The 18199-nt window shown below is 40.7% G+C and overlaps 1 protein-coding gene across 1 annotated transcript in view; it reads left to right on the top strand.

The window, feature by feature from the left end:
* ccdc88b (coiled-coil and HOOK domain protein 88B) overlaps positions 1–18199 on the top strand; it is a 41592-nt gene that overhangs the window by 22977 nt on the left and 416 nt on the right. Inside the window, exons 17-27 of the mRNA XM_023407317.2 lie at positions 333–673; positions 876–1035; positions 1497–1895; positions 3551–3712; positions 4602–4879; positions 5147–5290; positions 6763–6949; positions 9808–9953; positions 13713–13820; positions 15298–15449; positions 17711–18055. Of these exons, the coding sequence (XP_023263085.1) occupies positions 333–673; positions 876–1035; positions 1497–1895; positions 3551–3712; positions 4602–4879; positions 5147–5290; positions 6763–6949; positions 9808–9953; positions 13713–13820; positions 15298–15449; positions 17711–18055 (2422 nt within the window). The remainder of the gene's footprint in view (positions 1–332; positions 674–875; positions 1036–1496; positions 1896–3550; positions 3713–4601; positions 4880–5146; positions 5291–6762; positions 6950–9807; positions 9954–13712; positions 13821–15297; positions 15450–17710; positions 18056–18199) is intronic.

Consider the following 18199-nt stretch of genomic DNA (forward strand, 5'->3'; position numbering starts at 1 on the left):
ACAACCCCATTACTTTAGTCAAAGGATAGTTACTCCTGGTCAAATATTACTCCAATGCAAGTGAAAGTTGATCAGTCAAAATTTACTTGAGTTTAACTACTGGAGTACTTGAATGAATTTTGGTATGGTCTATTACATTACATTCATTCCACTGATTAAAAGCTCTCCTCAAAGTAAAAAAGTACTTCATAGAAATGTAGTGGAGACAAAAGTACAATACTTGTCTTTTAAGTGTAGTGGAGTAAAAGAAAAATATATTCATCAATAAATGTAGAAAAGTGACCGGTACAAATTAAAATAGCTTTAATCATCCATCTTTCCCCTTTTCCCAGTGCGACCAGTTAGAGCTCACCACCCAAACTCTCAAAGCAGAGCTGGAACGTCAGGGGCGCAGTTTGGAGACTTCTCGTCGTCGGGAGGGGGAGCTGGAGGCAGAGCTCCGTGAGGCCACCCTGGAGGCTGAATCTCTGGCCAGGGCGCGGGACCAGGCGTCGCTGGAGGCCTCGCGGCTGGAGCAGGAGAAAGAGGTGTGTCAGTCGGAGCTGGATGGCCAACGGAAGGAGGGCAGGCAGAGAGAGAGGGAGGCAGCGAGACTGAGGCAGCAGCTGGAGAGCACGACCCTGGCCCTGGAGCACAGCAACCAGAGAGCTCGGGCGCTGGACGCCGAGCACAGGTACACGCACTCCTGTAGACACACTTAACCTTGATCATGAGCTGAGGTGAGCAATTAACTTTACAAGGCATCAGAGGGAGCTACTTGGCTGCACCGTGCATTTATCTATAATGTCAATTCTCTCTTCATTCAACCTCCTGTCTGACCTGTGTGTGTGTGTGTGTGTGTGTGTGTGTGTGTGTGTGTGTGTGTGTGTGTGTAGACGTGTCTGTCAGCAGCTGTCTGAGTCTAAGGAGCTCTGCACTCGACTGCAAGACCTGGAGAAAGACCTCAGCACTCGATTAACCAGCATGGAGGAGGGTAAACAGCAGCTGCAGGAGCAGTACGCAGATGCTCAGGCCAAGATTAGCTCACTGTCCCAGGTGTGCGTGTGTGTGTGTGTGTGACATGGTAGTTTAGTCACTGACAGTAATCACTGCTGCTCTGATGTAGTGGAGGCTAAGCTCAGCTTTCTTACCTTATCTAGACAGTAAAGTAGTTTTTAAACTGAGATCTCTTCTCATGATGTAAAATCATAGTGATTATTGTCCATTCTATGATGTTTTTCTATGATGATACTAATTCAGTCCGTTCATATTAGAAAGTGACAAAAGTCTGTATCTTCAGAGAATGTAGTTTGCATACAAAATTTGCAGGATTTTTCAGTGTGTTGTTGATGGACACTGTTGTCCCGAAATGCAGTGCGCATGGGAAATGGAGTCGCTGCTCAGAGGTGGAAAAAATTAAAACAGCCCTAGGAACAAAACAGTAGTGTCTGCGATCATGCCTTATTTAGTTTCTAGTGCACAGTGTTCATTATTGCCCTTTATCTCTCTTTTATCAGGACCTTTCCAATGAGCAGGCATGTTCTCAGAAACTGTCCGCTGAGGTCGAACGTCTGAGCCAGAAACTACAAAAAGCCGAAGCTGAAAAAAAAGTGGCCACAGATTCTCTCAACCAATCACAGGAGAGAATAGAGTCGCTCTCCAAGTGCCTTAAGAAAAGTGAATCTCTTCTCCAGTTGGAAAAGCAAAGAAGAAGCGTGGATGAGGAAGCTACGTCTACTTCGGATTCAGACTCGTCAAACAAAATGCACATTTGTCAGACACACACCCAGGAGACGTCACCTCTGAATCAATCCCCTGAAGCCAGCAAAGGTCGCGACCTTTCCATTAGCCATGATTATTCCACAGGAGGGACAGAGAGGCTGCTGAGTGAGAGGCTCAGAGAGCTTGAAAAAGAGGTATGCCTCTGTTTGAATATAATGATGGATGAATATGATGTGTGTGTGTGTGTGTGTGTGCGTGCGTGTGTGTGAATCTCATTTACAGGATGTCTATGTGGTTCAGTGCAACTTCTGTGCGAGGGAGATGATCTATATTATGTTGAAATTCTTGCTCTAGGGATGTTTGACGACTATCAACTCACAGTAGACGGCCACCTCCCCAAGTGCAGCACTTTATTTCGAGAACTACTGCTTTATCTCTGCTCATCAGTTTTTATAATGTCACCTCGGCTACTGTTAATCTTCCTTATCTCCTCTGCTGCTCTCTTGCTTCAGCTCTCACTCTTTCTTTAACTCTCAAACACACACACACATAAACTCTAACATCAAATTGTAAGGGGCAGCTCCAGCATTGCCAAGGTCAGGAATTTCATTCAATGCATTGTTCAGTAGGTATGGTACTGCATTATCACTGGATGAAGCAAGGCACTTTGAGAGTTCAATTCCTGGTCCCACCCATACTGCGGGTGCGCTGGTTAATACAGAAGTACTCAGATCCTTTATTCACGTAAAAGTACCATTACAGCAAATTTGTATTCATGTTTTGCTTGTTTTCTGAAATATTAGATAATTTCACCTCTTTTGGACTCAAGCTGTTATTAAATAAAACCATCTGATAAGTTTAGAAGGGAAATGAGTGTTTGGCAGAACTGATCTTAAAAGTGACAAACAGAAACTGCTTTTTTGTAAAAAGCCAAAAAATGTTGAAAACCACTGGTTCAATCCTCAACAAAGTGTTGTATTTTATAAGCCCATGTAAAAGGCTTAAAGCTAGGCAGAAATCAAGATGGGAAAAAAATGAAAATACTCCATCCTCCTGCAGCCCTATGCACAAGCCTCAAACACACATGCAACACAAGCAACGCAGCTGCAGCCGTGAGCCTTTGGCTACGGTTAGCAGAATGCTAAACTATTAGCAACATTCAGCAGAGCCACTCATCAGCTGCTTTCATGGTAGATCTACCTACATAAAGAACCACTACAAGCATTAGTTACACCACAGTATGGCACTATAGTACTACTAGTAACTATACATCGTTACTTTCCACTACTGACAGTGGCTGGGAGAATGTTATCGTGAGAAAGCAGAGAAGTAAAAATCCCCTGTGTAGCAGTGACTCAGTCAGGTGAAATGAGCTGCAGCCTCTTTAGACGATGCCCACATGAAATGTGTTGTTGTTCTGCCAATACTTGCAAAAATGTTCAAATAAATTCTTCCTGTGTAGTGGGAGGAGAGCTGACTTGTGTTTTGCTGCAAGTTCATTTTTGAAACAAAACAACACACTTTTTTTTTTTTTTAAACTTCAGCAGTTTCGCAAAACACATTTTTATTTTTATTTTCATTTTCTAATCTATCCAATACAATGACCAATCAACATATTCCTGTATATATCACAGCGGATTGCACTGTCAGTCAGGTCACAATTAAGTGTTCAGATTTTGCAGCAGACTCAGTTCAGAGGATGGATTTAATCTCTGTATTTATACATTTACACAAATGTCATATAAAGCTGCTACCTGCCTGAAAGTTCAGCTGCAGATATTTGCCTCTGATGCAGCCGCTACTGTACACGGATGGTGACGCTCTCTCAATGCACTGCTTTCTCCCTCAGAAAGCAGTGGCGATTACAGGACAGGAGGCTCTGCAGTCACGGTTGTCCCAGTCTCAGGAGGCGTGTGCGCACTTTAAGGAACAGCTGGAGGCTCTGCGCCGGAACTCCCTCAGCCTCCAGGACTCCTGCACCAGACTGCAGACGCTTAACACCCAGCTACAGGTGACCTAACACACAGACAGAGAGCATGGATATGTCTGAAATGATCTGTTAGACTTGGAAACAGAACTTATTGGTGTTTTAGAAAATGACCTCACATTTTTTACACCCTTGGTTTTCCTGAATTAAAACACAGTGACTCTTTTTGCAGTGGAATTTAACTTTTTAAGGAGGGGAGATGCCGTATTTTTAAAGAAACAGTTTGTCATATGGACAAAAACGATTAGATGAGAAGATTAGTACCACTCTCATGTCTGTATGGTGAATATGTATCTGAAGCAGTTAGCTTAGCTTAGCATAAAAACTGGAAACGGGGGGAAACAGTTAGCCTGGCTGTCCCCAAAGGAAGTGAAAACCACCCACCAGCACCTCCAAAACACACTAATACACTTGTTTGTTGTTTGTGTACAAAAAAAATAAATGTATATATAAGACTTTTTCTTGGCTATGTGCAGTGACTTCCTGGAGGCTGGAGTCTGTTTGTTGCCTTCAAACTGCTCTGGCTTCATATTTTCTCCACAGACATAAAAGGGGTGTCACTCTTCTCATCTAACTTTCAGCAAGAAAGTGAAAACTACCAAAATGTCAAACTATTCCTTGAAGGTTTCAAGACTACACTCTGCATTGTGTCTGGATTAATTTTTCAACACAGTGTGCTGTTTGAAAGTGACTGCTGATGAATCTGTTCTGACATATTACACATTCATATCCATGGTACTTTTTATGTACATGAATGTTCTACATGGTCCTAGCATCCCATGGGTGGAGCAGTATGCGTTAGAAAGTTAATAAACCTAAAGTAAAGCTTGTCGGCTTTCTGTTAAACCTTTAAAATGTAGTTAAAAATGACGGACTTGGTCTCTCTGTTCTGTACCACATCCCAAACACACAGGTGGACCAAGCATCTCTGAGCTCTCAGCATTCAGCAGCGCTAGCCCGCTGTAGCGAGAGCGAGGCCCGGTGTGCGTCTCTGGAGGCCGAGTCTAAGGTGTGGGCCCGAGAGCGGGAGGAGTCGGTGGCCAGGATGGAGGCTCTGAGGCGAGATCACGAGCGGATGACGGCACTGCAGCAGCGACAGGAGGTGGAGCTAGAGGAGCTGCTGGACAAACACTCTCAGCTGAGGAGCAGTAATCGTAGCCTGGAGGCCCAGCACAGGGAGCTGGAGGCCAGGTACAAACACACACTGACTATTTAAATATATTTAAATAGACTCTTTTATATAGTGAAAAACATTACATTCTCACTATAGAGAAATTTGATTATTTTTATATCATTGTGAGGACTTTAAGTTTTCCTAAGAATGGAAATACATAAAAGAACAACACACAAACACTAACACAACTTGCATCCTTTAAAGATACACAACGTCTCTTTCTGTCCTACATTTTAAGTCCTGTTTTTATAGGTGAGGGTGAATGTTGTGTTTGCAATCTCAAGGTACAAGGAGCTCCTGGACGGTAAAACCCAGCTGGAGGAGAGAGAGCAGGAGATGAAGATGGAGAGACAGGAGATGGAGGCAGAAGCCCAGAGGAGAGTGGAGAGAGAACGCGAGCTGGAGAGGCTGAAAGACGACAACGAGAGGTAACGAATCAAATCAGCTTCTTCAGCGTCATATTCATGAGATCAGATCTTTCTTTCTCCCCACTCCTCTAACTGCACTCATGTTCATTTGAATACAGGGAACAGCAGCATTACCTACTGTATATATATACACCTATGTATTATCTACTATATATATATGAATCACGAGGAGCAACATGGGCATCAGTTTGAATACAAATGTATGAGAGGAAAATATAGAATTCAGGAAGCAAGAAAAGCCCCAACGCACAAGACATCAAAAACAGGACAGAGGAGCCACAAGTAAACATCTTGGATACATCTTTGTGTAGTTAAGCCTCAGACCTGGCTCACTAAAATCTGAGGCTGAGAACAGTTACGAGTGCTTCTGATTAAATTTCATCTTGGAGGTGGAGGATAATGATGATGATGATGATAATCATAAGATACTTGTGTAGCTTAATTAGTTCATCAGCCAGGTTTTCATTATCACATTGATGCAATTGATTACCAACTGACTGGTCTCAAATGCTGGGTTTCCAAGCTGGGATCAGGAAGGTCTCATTTTCCGGTTGTCAGATGCGAAAACATCTAAATATAGAATATGCATGCCAGCGCATTTAAGAATGTCCCTTATACCTGTTTAATTTGGTATTTTAACTGAATTAATGAAACTAGGACTTGAATGATTAGACCTAAATCGATTAGTCCATCAACTATTTTGACAATTTAATAATTACTAATTTTCAGTAATGGCTTCAATAAATATTTCTTTGATAAAGCAGGATGTGGTGATGATCGTGGCAAAAGAAAATTGATGTATGAAATTTATTTAAAAAAATCAGTAGTTCCAGCTTATCGGATGTGAATAGTTTCTGGTCATTTTTCTCTTCTATGATTGTAACTATTATTATTTTGAGGCTCTGGGTTGTTGGTCAGACAAAACAAGACCTTTGCTGATATTTTAATCCTTTAATCTAGAAAATAATTAGTGGATTAACCGATAATTAATCTTTATTTGCAGCCTTAAAAGAGGTCGATGTGTTTAACCCTGAACCATTCTGTACACTGGTTCAATTTGAATTTATGTACATTAAAAAAGTTTTATTCCAGAACACTTTGAATCCACATTGGGAAAATAAAGTTTCCACTGTTTATTACTGAATATTAAGAAATTTTCCCCTCCGTGATCATTATGAGTTTCATTTCATCTCATTACAGTTCTCATTATAAAATAAAACAAACATTATTTCTTACCTCTATAATGCTACTATTTGTACGCAATAGTCTAAAACCACTGAAAGACTCCGGTGCTGCTCCATGACGTATTCTTCAACTATTTTGTCTGAGATGATTTACCTATTGGTTATTGTTTGGCTTTGAGACAACTCATCATGTTTTATAATAATATAATAATGAGTTCTAGTTGGAGAGTTAAAGAGATACACAACACTGACAGTGATGAGTAAAGCCGTTCTGTGTCGGGGTTGCAGGCTGCAGGCCCACCAGAAGGAGTGGTTGGTGTCGCAGGCGGAGCTGTTGGCTCAGGGCTCTGTGCTGCGGGGGGAGCTCAGCGCCTCCCAGCTGGAGCGGACTCGACTGGAGGGGGAGCTCAGCGCCCTGAGGGAAACCAACCAGAGCCTGGACCTCAGCAACGCCCGCCTCACCAGCCAGTATCAGGTATTAACCAGACACACAGACACACACACACACACACACACACACAGACACACACACACACACACACACACACACACACACACACACACACACACACACACACACACACACACACACACACACACACACACACACACACAGGAATGCAGCTGCAGATACACACAGGTGTTTTGTATTCAAGCTGCAGGTCGACTATTTACATGCAAAGAAGGGATTCGGTGCTTCACAGAGGAAACACTCCGATACATTACCCTCTTGAAATAAAGATTTATTTATTTAAAGTGTTATTGGGCAATTAAACAAAATTTATTAGGATTTCATTGCAGGTTTTATTGAGTACTTTACATTGTTGTGGTTGGGGACAAACAACTATCATATCAGCAGTGGGGAACAGTGACTGGCTGATTTCTAGCACTTGATATAAATCCAATTTCAGCTTGACATATCAAAAACAATGATGCATTGGTCCAAACAGAAAGTGAATACCAAGCAGCTAATAATGAGCAGGGACATCTTTTGCCTTCAGAAGAGCTTTAGTCAGCTGCGTAATGCTGTCAGACAGGCGCTAAATACTGAAAACATGTTTCACGCGGGAGATTCTCCAGTCTGTCTGAGGGATGAAACAGGTGGAAATTGACTTCCTTGTAAAAGGTTTAAGGAGTCAACCAGCAGATGTTTGGTTCTGCTGCTTCATCCAGCTGCTCATGAAACCACTGCTGAATCATCTGTTCCTATAAAAGCTGGTAAAGGACATTTGGCAGCATGTGTACAAATTAAGTTTGGACAAGAAAAGGCAGAGACACAAAATTCAAGACATGTGCAGACCAGACTGTTTATTGAGATCATTGTCGATTGGTCAAACCATGCTCACAGTTTTAATTTAAGATAGTTCCCACCTTTTAAAGGAACAGTTATTTGCTCATTTAGTTTTTTTTACCAAAAGTTGGATGAGTAGATTGAGACCATTCTCATGTCTGTACGATAAATATGTAGCTAGATCCAGATGAGCCAGAGACAACAGAATCCACCTTGCTGCATCTCTAAAGCTCAATAATTATGTGATTTTTGTGTTTTTTGGTTTTGAGCAGCAGAAATGCACACAAGTCAACACATTACCCTCCATAAAACAATGAATTATCATTTTTACATGTAAGTTTTTGTGCAGAATAAACAAACAAATCATGTCAGTTACTGAACTTCAGAGGTGCTGGTAGGTGGATTGCTAACAGGCTGCTGGCTGTAGCTTTATAGCTAACGTACAGACATGAGGGCGGAATCAGTTTTTCATCTCATCTAACACCTGGCAAGAAAGTAAATGAGTGTTTTCCCCAAAATGACCTTTAACCAGATTAATGATGAAACATGCAGAACTGCCTTCTGCTGTTGAGACTGATGAGCCCTTTTTTTTTTTTTTTTTTTCCCCACAAATTATTCCAGGTTATTTCTTCTTGCATCAGTTCTTCGTCTACTGAAGTTAAACTGTCCCTTAATGCAAAACAGTGCTAAAAATAGGGTTGGGCGGATCCATACCTAAAGTGTCAATACTAATCATACCGATGATCATGAGATATTTTTTGTCCTAACGTGACAGTAATTAAGCTGCTTTTAAAAACAAAAAGTACAGATATCAGTGTTGGTATCTGTGATCCTGGTCCTGCTGTTACTTGGTATCAGATCAAAATTAAATTCTGTGGTATCACCCAGCCCAAACTAAAACACTTTAAGTATCTGCATTCACATATGTCACATTGGATACCTTACTCAGCCCCATACAGTGCTATAGTTAGACAGGTAGTTAGGAAATCAGACACCCAGGCATCTCATTATGCTGTTTTGCCTCGGGAGACGGAGTAGCAGAAAGGTGGTGGCTCTTTTCTTCGATTAAAAGGAAAAAGTTCAACTTGGAGTCTGTGTAGGCTCACAATTAACCTGTTGTAGCTGCTGTGTGAACTACAGGGATAGATTAGACAAGACTGTGTGTAGGAAGGCAAAACTAATTGGAAACAGATTCACAAATAGGAAATGAGGAGAGATGTTCAGTAAAGGTGTGATCGTACCTTCTTGAGACACTTTTATAATCTTGCATGATAAAAGTTTTCAGTTTATAGAAAAGGTTTGTGGTTTGAACACAGTTTTTAAGCTTAAAAATCTATTCAGATGTAGAAAAAGGCTCAAAGACGAGCCATCTTTACTTTATTCAAGCCTAGTTGTGCCTAACATATGCTCCATATATCTTGTGATGTGTTCCTGTGTTTTAGCCGTGTTAACTCCTTCAACTACATCTTCATGAAACTTGTGATGCTTAGATTTTGTTCAGACAGCTCCAAAAAGCTGAACAAAGTTAAATGAATTGTTTAGTCATCTGTGAGGCTGCAGTCAGTCAGTGTTTTACCTGGTTTTGTTAAACAAATTTGTAGATTTTGTGACCAATACCTCAGTGATACAGCAGCTTTTAAAAATGAACATCAGTGTTGGTATCTGTGATCCTGGTCCTGCTGTTACTTGGTATCAGATCAAAATTAAATTCTGTGGTATCACCCAGCCCAAACTAAAACACTTTAAGTATCTGCATTCACATGTCACACCGGATACCTCACTCAGCCCCATACAGTGCTATAGTTAGACAGGTAGTTAGGAAATCAGACACCCAGGCATCTCATTATGCTGTTTTGCAGAGGGAGACGGAGTAGCAGAAAGGTGGTGGCTCTTAGCTTTGATTAAAAGGAAAAGTTCAACTTGTATACCAACTCTCTCTCTCTCTCTCTCTCTCTTACTCACACACACACACGCACACACGCACACGTTTATATATGATCTGTCCAAGCCATGTTTTTTGACTTATGGTCTTGCTTGTGCAGTTGTTGACCCAGCTGAAGGGGAACATGGAGGAGGAGAACCGACAGTTAGCAGAGCAGACCCAGGGTCTGCTGAAGGAGAACCGGGCCTTACTGGAGCAGAGTCTGGAGCGCCGTGACCAGCACTATTCACAGCAGAGAGAGTACCAGTCAGTACACGCGCACACACGCACACACACACACAACCACGAAACAGGTCATAGGTTTTCCTGAGAAGCTTCTTCACGGTATTTAGATACAGGAGCAAGCTTTATGTTTGTTAGAGAAAATGCAGTTGGTTACCATTTGTAATTTTGTAGGAAATAACAGTCTGAACTCATATCCAGTACATGAAATAGCACTTATGTAAAAGGTTTTAGACTGTGAGACAACAATTTCACAGTAAAACAGCACTCGGCAGTAGTCCTTTTAAATGACTAATAGTCTGGTAGCAGATTAATCCAGAACTAATAGTGAGCATGCAGAGCTGGCTTCACCCTTGAAGTCTAATGAGCCAAATTTCTCACAAATTATACCTTTTTGCAGCTTAATTTTAAGCTTTCATTGTTGAAAAGATCATTTTTGCCTGTTCAGGTTTGCTTTCTCCCTCTGAAATTACAGATTAAAATGTCACTGTTAACATTTCACATTTCAGAGTGTTTCACGGCACATTTCAGTTCAGCACCCTGCGGTGCGAGGTCTATAGCCTCTTACACCTGTAACACTGGTGAGTTTATATTATAAATGTAATGTTAAATAGCCATCCGTTGTTCATACAATTTATTTTTAGTCCATATCAGCATATCATCATAAAAAAGACAGAAGTCACACAAAATTACACAAAAACCTTAATTAATGCTCAAATGAAACTGGTATCTTTCCGTAGGATTGCTGATGACTTGTCCAGAGTACATCCACCACATTGCCCAATGCATGCTGGGATATCGGAGTATAGAAAATGGTAGAATGCATGAATCTTGGTTTTGACCATTAGAGTTCATATATTATGGCATGATATCACTTCAAAGACTCTTTGGAACAAGCAGAAGAAGAACATGTGTAATGTGCTTATTTGTCATTAACATACAATTAACATTGAGATCGCTAAAGGTTAAAGTGGAGTTTTTGACCAACACGTGTTGGAGAAGAGTAAATGACGGCACAATACATATTCCTGACTACGCTTCATGCTACTGCTCTGATTCAGTTTTGTAGTTACTAGTTGTGTAAATAAGAAAGTGTTTGCTAAGTTCATCCTATCAGCTTAAAAGCTGATAAGATGTTAGTGTTGTGTGTTTAGCTTGTTGTGAGCAAAAAAAAAAAAAAATCAGCACATGCAAAATACAATTTGTTTTCAAGTCACAATATTGGTAAACATTCCTCATCAGATAAAAGTCAGTGTCCCCCAGGTCGTGGGTTTGCACGTACTGGTGACTGACACTGTTGAAATTTAATTGGCTGGAGTGACACAATCAGCGAGGTGTTCTTAATATCAAGCGCGACTGGTGAAGACGGGACTTGTTTAAAATGCTGTTGCATCACTGTGGACAAGCGGAGGCGACCTTCAGGGTGTCAGTGAGACCCTGCCAAGTTTGTATAATAATAGTTTGACTTGAGTCCATATCAAACCTGACCTACCCACTCCCAAAGATGAAATATTATTGGAACATATTATTTGTACAGAGTGCCAATTTTTAGACATTAATTATCATTCAGAGCGGGAAGAGGCAAAAAAACACAAACAGCAGGGCTCTCAAAACCAGTAGGAAAAAAAAAGATTTGTGCATTGTTTGAAAAGCTTTATACTTGGGGGGGGGGGGGGGTGTGGATCATCTGGTAGAGTGTGTATCATGAAGGCTTAGTCCTGACCACAGCGGCCTGGGTTTGAATCCAACCTGTCCGTTGCTGTATGTCATCCCCTCTCTCTAAAGAAAAACTTTAAAATTAAACCTCACCAGATTCCCTGATCAGTCATTTCCCTTCTGAGTTATTCAATAAGGTTTTATCATCCCAAGACCTGAGGTTTAGATCCAAGGGCGTTCAGTGCATTTTAGAGCAGTTTATTCAAACTGGAGTGTTCATTCCTGTAGTTCAGGTTATTTGAGCAGGATATGCAGGTCTCTGTCCTGAGCCAGTAAACTGTGGTGTGGTTCATTAGGAGTGAGGATGTAATCCAAACTAACACCAGGGTACAAGTCCAAATAGGACAGAAGGGGACGGATGTTATTATCTCATAGCGGGCAGTTTCTTTTGCTTGGAAAAACAGGAATTAGATATGAAGTGAAGGCAAATCACAAGCTGGGCCGAGGCTCATATTCAGCTTTTTCTTTGTGTTTGTAGATGGAATGAAAAGCAAAGATGAATTCATCATGGAAGGATAAAATTTCAAACAGAATGGCATAACAGTGATCTAACATGTAGACAAATATAAATACAAAATACACCAATGTAACATGTCCACTCTGGTTCAGATTAAATATATATATATATAACACAATATATATAGTTTGGATTAAAAAATCACTTTCGCGTGACACTGAGACATGATGCAGTGACTGTGCCTTTCCAGACTAATGTTGGGGGAAATGTTGTGAATCCAGTGAAAAAACATGAAGAAGCATCGCAAGATTTCATAAAATGAATCAAACTGGCCTTCAAGGGTGCTTCATCAGACTCTAAACTGTGCCTTATTTCATAAATTTGATACTGATCTGCTGCAAGCTGGATGACTTGATTTGTAGCTGATGCACATACTGAAGGAGGGGGATTTTGAAAAGGTAATACTGCACAGATCTGAAGGACGCAAAGATAACCAGAGCCAATGACCATGGTATTAAATTAGAAAACATGCAATAAGCCAGTCACAAATATGAAAACAAGGAGGTCTTCAGCCAAGCTAGCAGCTCTGAGGCTGTACAAAGGCACTGAGGTCATTTGAGGTTTGAGCTTAATGCCAAAGTCAGCATGCTAACATGCTAATGCTAAACAGGAATAATGTTCACCATCTTAGTTACTGTGTTAGATTGCTAACATTTGCTAATTAGTGTTAAACAGAGAGTACAGCTGAGTCCGCTGGAAAGTCATTAGTTTTGTGAGTGTTTGGTCAAAAATAGAATCATAAAGTCATGCTATTAACCTGGGTACAAACAAATTAAAGTTAAATGAATGTAACACAGTATCATAAAATGTTGCTTGTGTATTATTTAAAAAAAAAAAAAACATGCACCATGAAGATGTTTTTCTTTTGTTTTATAGCAACTCTTCCTGATTGTTTTCCATGATTTCTACCTTACAACAACAGAAAAGCCTTTACTGGAAATTTCAGTCCGGGCCAAAGTCTTGGACTGATCGAACAACCAACATTGCCATCCCTAGAGTCATTCTGCTCACTAAAAATGTACAGGCCTTAAGTAAATGTCTCATTTTCCATCCCTGACTGCTGCTCATCTGCACCAACATCCCTGATCTTTTCCGCCCACAGCTGCGTCTCAGTAATCAACAGTCAGTTACAGTCAGTGACTTTGTGTTCAGTATTTTTATCGTCAGATGTCTTTTATTCGTTTGCAAAACGTGCAGGCGAATTCTGAACAATGTCCTGCTTCGTGTTTGTCCACAAAGCTCGAAACCCCGAACCCTCTACTCACCACCAGCACATAACCATTAACATCCACAGTCTCTTTTCTGATCTGATGGTTTAAAAAGAATCCAGTTCAAACAGCACAGCAGGCTCCATTTCTCAGTAGTCAGTTTATAGGAAGGGGTTGAATCACACACCATCAGCCACATTACATACACACTTGCAGAATAATCCCATCTACTCATGCAGATAATGAATGCATGAAATAAATCAAACAGACCTTCCTACTCAGTTTTTTCCCCTTTATCCTCTTCTCAGCTTTTTTTCTGATGCTTCGTATGTTTTCCTTCAGGGAGAAGCTGAGTGAGCTCCGTCGGGAGAAGCAGAAGTTGGTGGAGAAGATTATGGATCAGTATCGAGTCCTCGAGCCGAACATGCAATCTCCAAACATCAAGGCCAAGTACTATATATTTATATGTATAGTATATATACACCTACACCTGTACACAGAGCTGCCAATTTATTGTATAAGCCTTTGCAATTCTAAAAATGGAAAAAAATGTTTTATCATGGTCGTCAAGTTCTGTCAGGTTTTATGTATCAGTAATATACTGCATACTCACAACAGGCTCGTGTATTATAAATGGATCTTTCTGTCAGAGGAGCTAATTCAGCTCTGCTTTTACTTCTATTGCATTATAATGAAAGATATTCCTTATATTTTGTACACTCTACATGATACTAGGAACACCACACTGAATCTTAAAAAGTGCTGACAAAAACTACACACCATAAACTTGAGGATTCATTGCAGGGCTTTTGTATGTCATTGTTGTACATATCTATCTAAAGAGATGACAACTTTGTATGTATTTTTACTTATTTTTAATCACATAATAGATTTTGTGAATTAAAAATTACAAAAATCTGTTTGGAATTGTTACAATAGTATTTTAAAATTGTTTCCATATTACGTTTTATTCATTCTGATAAGCTGTTGGCAAACTCAGATAGCTCTACTCCAAAAACACGAGAAATTAGAGGCCGTCTCGCGATGGGATCACACCAACCGCAACACCCGTCAACATATTGACGTTCTGGCCCATGAGTACTATTGACAAAATTAGCACTTTTGTTTAAAGAATTTGTTCTAGTTGTTGAGGTTTCAGAGCAGGATTTGAGGTTACAATATATCTCTATAATCCTTTGGATGAAAAGTTTCTAGTATATATAATTGTTCATTATGGTAACAGTTGTTACCTTTTTCTAAAACCTGGAGGATGGTCTTGTTCTGTTCCTCTACAATAAGACTGGTACCGCTCATTAAAAGGAGGAGCATATCACTATAGCGATGCTCTCGTGAAGGCCTCTTGAAGAAATGAATAAGAAAATAAAATGCTAAACAGAGGTCATAGTATTGAGCCTTCTTTTGTGTATTTGGAGCACAGCTATCTCAGTTCATAATTGTAGGTTTACCAGAACGTCCAATTCAAGGAAGCGTGTCTTGCACATCTGACGAGCATTTTGTACCATAAATGTAACTTTTCATGATTAGCATTGTTGTGTACAAAATGCTCAACTGTCTGTCACAAAAATACATTTTTTCCCCTAGTGCTACAAATTAGTATGCTAATGACATTTTAATTATGACATCTCCAAACTGATTTTCTTGATGTCATGTTACAAAGTTCTTTCTTTGGCATAATAAATGACAGTTGGCCCCTTAGGAAACATTTTGCTCTCATTTTGAAATTTCATCTAAGGGAACAAACACTGCATGATGCACAATATATCATTGGGAAGAAGATGTGAACTACTGACACTTGGCATCCTCCTAGTGTTTTTCTGGGAAAAAAAAAAGCACACACACACACAAGCACACGCTCTCTTAGCTCATCCCTGTTTGTAAATGGTCCCTGTCCTCTGTGTCCTCATAGGAAATCTAACTGGATTGCAGACAGGATGAAGAAGCTAATCAAACCCCGCGGAGGAGGAAGAGAGGGACGCGCCCTCTTCACCGCCGCGGGCAGCGTGGAAAACCTGGCCGACAGCACTGAATTTACATCAGACGCACACACATCTCTGCCTGGTGAGACCACACACACACACACACACACACACACACACACACACACACACACACACACACAACCTCTCTTTCTCACACACAAACACAAGCTGACTGGTTTTCACAAAGATATGCTCACATGCTCTACCCATCAAGCAAGGCTACAGGCATGCATACAAATCATCTCATGACTACCAAGTGTGGTCGGCATTGATACCGCTCTCTTCTCCTTAGATGTCTCCCTGTAGAGTGCCAAGACTTACTGAGGCCGGCTTTCTCTGCTAACCAAATGTTGAAAGGAAAAGATTCGCGAGGCTTCATTCTCTTTTTATGCACCTTGACTGTGGAATGCATTTACTGACAGAGAGCGGGGGGAAAAACTCTCTGCAGACACTTTCAAAGCCAAGATTTAAGCCCCCACCTGCATTCATGTCATGCTTTTCTCTTTTCAACATACTATTAGTGCGTCCATTTAATTTTATTTTCCATTCTATTGTGTTTCCTATTATCCCCCCTGCTTTCTTAAAATGTTATGACTCAAACTGGGAGGCCCGGCTCTTTTTATTAGGCCGGCATCCCAGAGAAGAAGCAGCAGAAAATTTCTCCAAAGTGGATTTGAATGGTTGTATTAAATAGATGCTGCATGACGCAAACAAAGTATGTCAAATTAAAACTAATTCAAATCGTTGTTTAATTACCCAAACTAAACACGATGATTGATGGTTTTTGACGTAAAAGGCAGAGAGAGATTGTTTGAGCCAGCCAAGACATTTCCCACAAAAACTCCACTCCTTCCTATTTTCTTTGTTTGTGGTGACCTTTTCCGTAACGCCTGCATTTAACCCTGAAACTAACCTGCTTAATGGCTGGTTAACGTGACCTTAACCACTGGTCTCAGGTCAGTTTATAGGCTCTAGTCTAGTGATACAAGTCTCTGAACAGACCTAGTTCTGCCACAGCAATTCTTCATCTCATTAAACTAAAAGCCGGATTTTATGAATCATTTTCAGTTATATGCTTTTGATATAATCTACTGTTAAAGAGGTTTGGATTGCCGATTTGAGACCATGTTGTTTACACATTTTAGGCAGCATTTTCACCATTCACATTTTAGTTCTGTATCATCTCTATTATCATCATAATTCTCTTTTCAAATGCCTTTCTGTATATATAAATAAATAAATAAAAAAGAGAGAGAGAGAGAGAGAGAGAGAGAGAGAGAGAGAGAGAGAGAGAGAGAGAGAGAGAACTGCACACTGTCAGCACTAATATTACTGAAAAGGACTCAGGCATTAAACTCAGTCTGTAGCTTGAGTCTGAAGATGTTGTTTCATTTTGAGTTTAATGTCTTAAATGTCAAACGCAAAGGGAAATTAAATGAAGAGATTGCTATATTTCAAATATTGATGCATCTCAGGAGGAATCAGTTTACAAATGAATGAATAAATACTCAACATATGCGCTCAACTGAACTACATGAATGTGGGTCACAAACCATGTATTTGTAATTGTTTACATACTGCTTATAATTGCAAAACAGGTGGTTTGAAAATAAAAGGTTAAGCACTGACTTCACAGTTATTTTCTACGTCAGCAGAGCCAAGTGATTCACAGTGCTTCTCATTCAGCCACTCACACACTGATGGCAGGTGGAGCTGCCTGGCCATCAGGAGCAGGTTTCAGGGTTTTTAATCTGCTGCCCAAGGACACTTGGACAGGACATGTGGACAGGAGAAGCCAGGATTCAAACCACTAACCCTATGATTAATGGCAGACCAGCTCTACCACCTGAGCCACAGTTATCACATTTCCTTAATTAATTTCCGCACCTGCCGTTGTAGCTGAGACTGCGGTCGCACTGGAAGAAAAGTTCTTCCTGGTTGGTGCTGCAGAGTAATTGAGCAGGTTGGACTCAAATCTTAGAATGAATGAGCCAATGATGTCAAAATATGATCACCTACAGTATAACATTACTGTCATCCTCTTTGTATAAACATGGGATTTTACTAATTATAGGGTCAGATAAAAGATCAGTGCACTGTGCTAATAGCTCCCAGCAAATCAACTGTCAAATCGATCTGACGGTGCCTGACAAAGATCTCTGATAGATCGAAACTTGGCTTTATTAAAATTGCTGGGAGCTATTAGCACAGTGTATCACCTATTGTCCAACTGATTTTTGATCCAGCAACTGTGAAAGTTTTTTGGGATGTCCGTGCCTGTTTGTCTTTAATTAATAATAACCATTTCTCAACCTTGAAATAATTTCATACTGTTTCCAGATCCCCGCAGCGCTCCAGTTTCTCCTTCTCTCTTGAGAAAAGCTCCATCCCAGACAGAACCAGACATTTCAGTTCCAGGGACTCCAACCTTGCGTTCTGGCTCCGGGGGCCGTCGTAAGCTGGGATCCCGTCACGGTTGGGGGCTGGGCTTGGCCAGAGGAGGCTCTGGAGTTTCCCAATCCTTCAGTCCTGGTGACAACAAGACAACTCCCCGCCAGCGTCTGCGCTCCAGCCAGAACACCCCCACTGTCCTCTGGGAGGGAGACAGGGGCGACACAAACGCACCTCAGACAGCAGACACAGCACTGACAACTCAGGGGAGTGTTGAGGAGGATCAAGGGAAAGGTGAGGAAGAGAAAGTGGAGTGAGGAAGACATGTCTGTGCACTGATTTTCAATTAATGAAAGAATACTGCAAAATGTCTGTGCAAATGTTAAATAAAGATGTAAATTACTTGTTTGGATGGATAGTTTTAAAGTGTGTATGTTT

Source organism: Seriola lalandi, unplaced genomic scaffold (assembly GCF_002814215.2).
Source record: "Seriola lalandi dorsalis isolate HSWRI2012SDOR001 ecotype SW California unplaced genomic scaffold, Sedor1 jcf7180002054333, whole genome shotgun sequence".
NCBI lineage: Eukaryota > Metazoa > Chordata > Actinopteri > Carangiformes > Carangidae > Seriola > Seriola lalandi.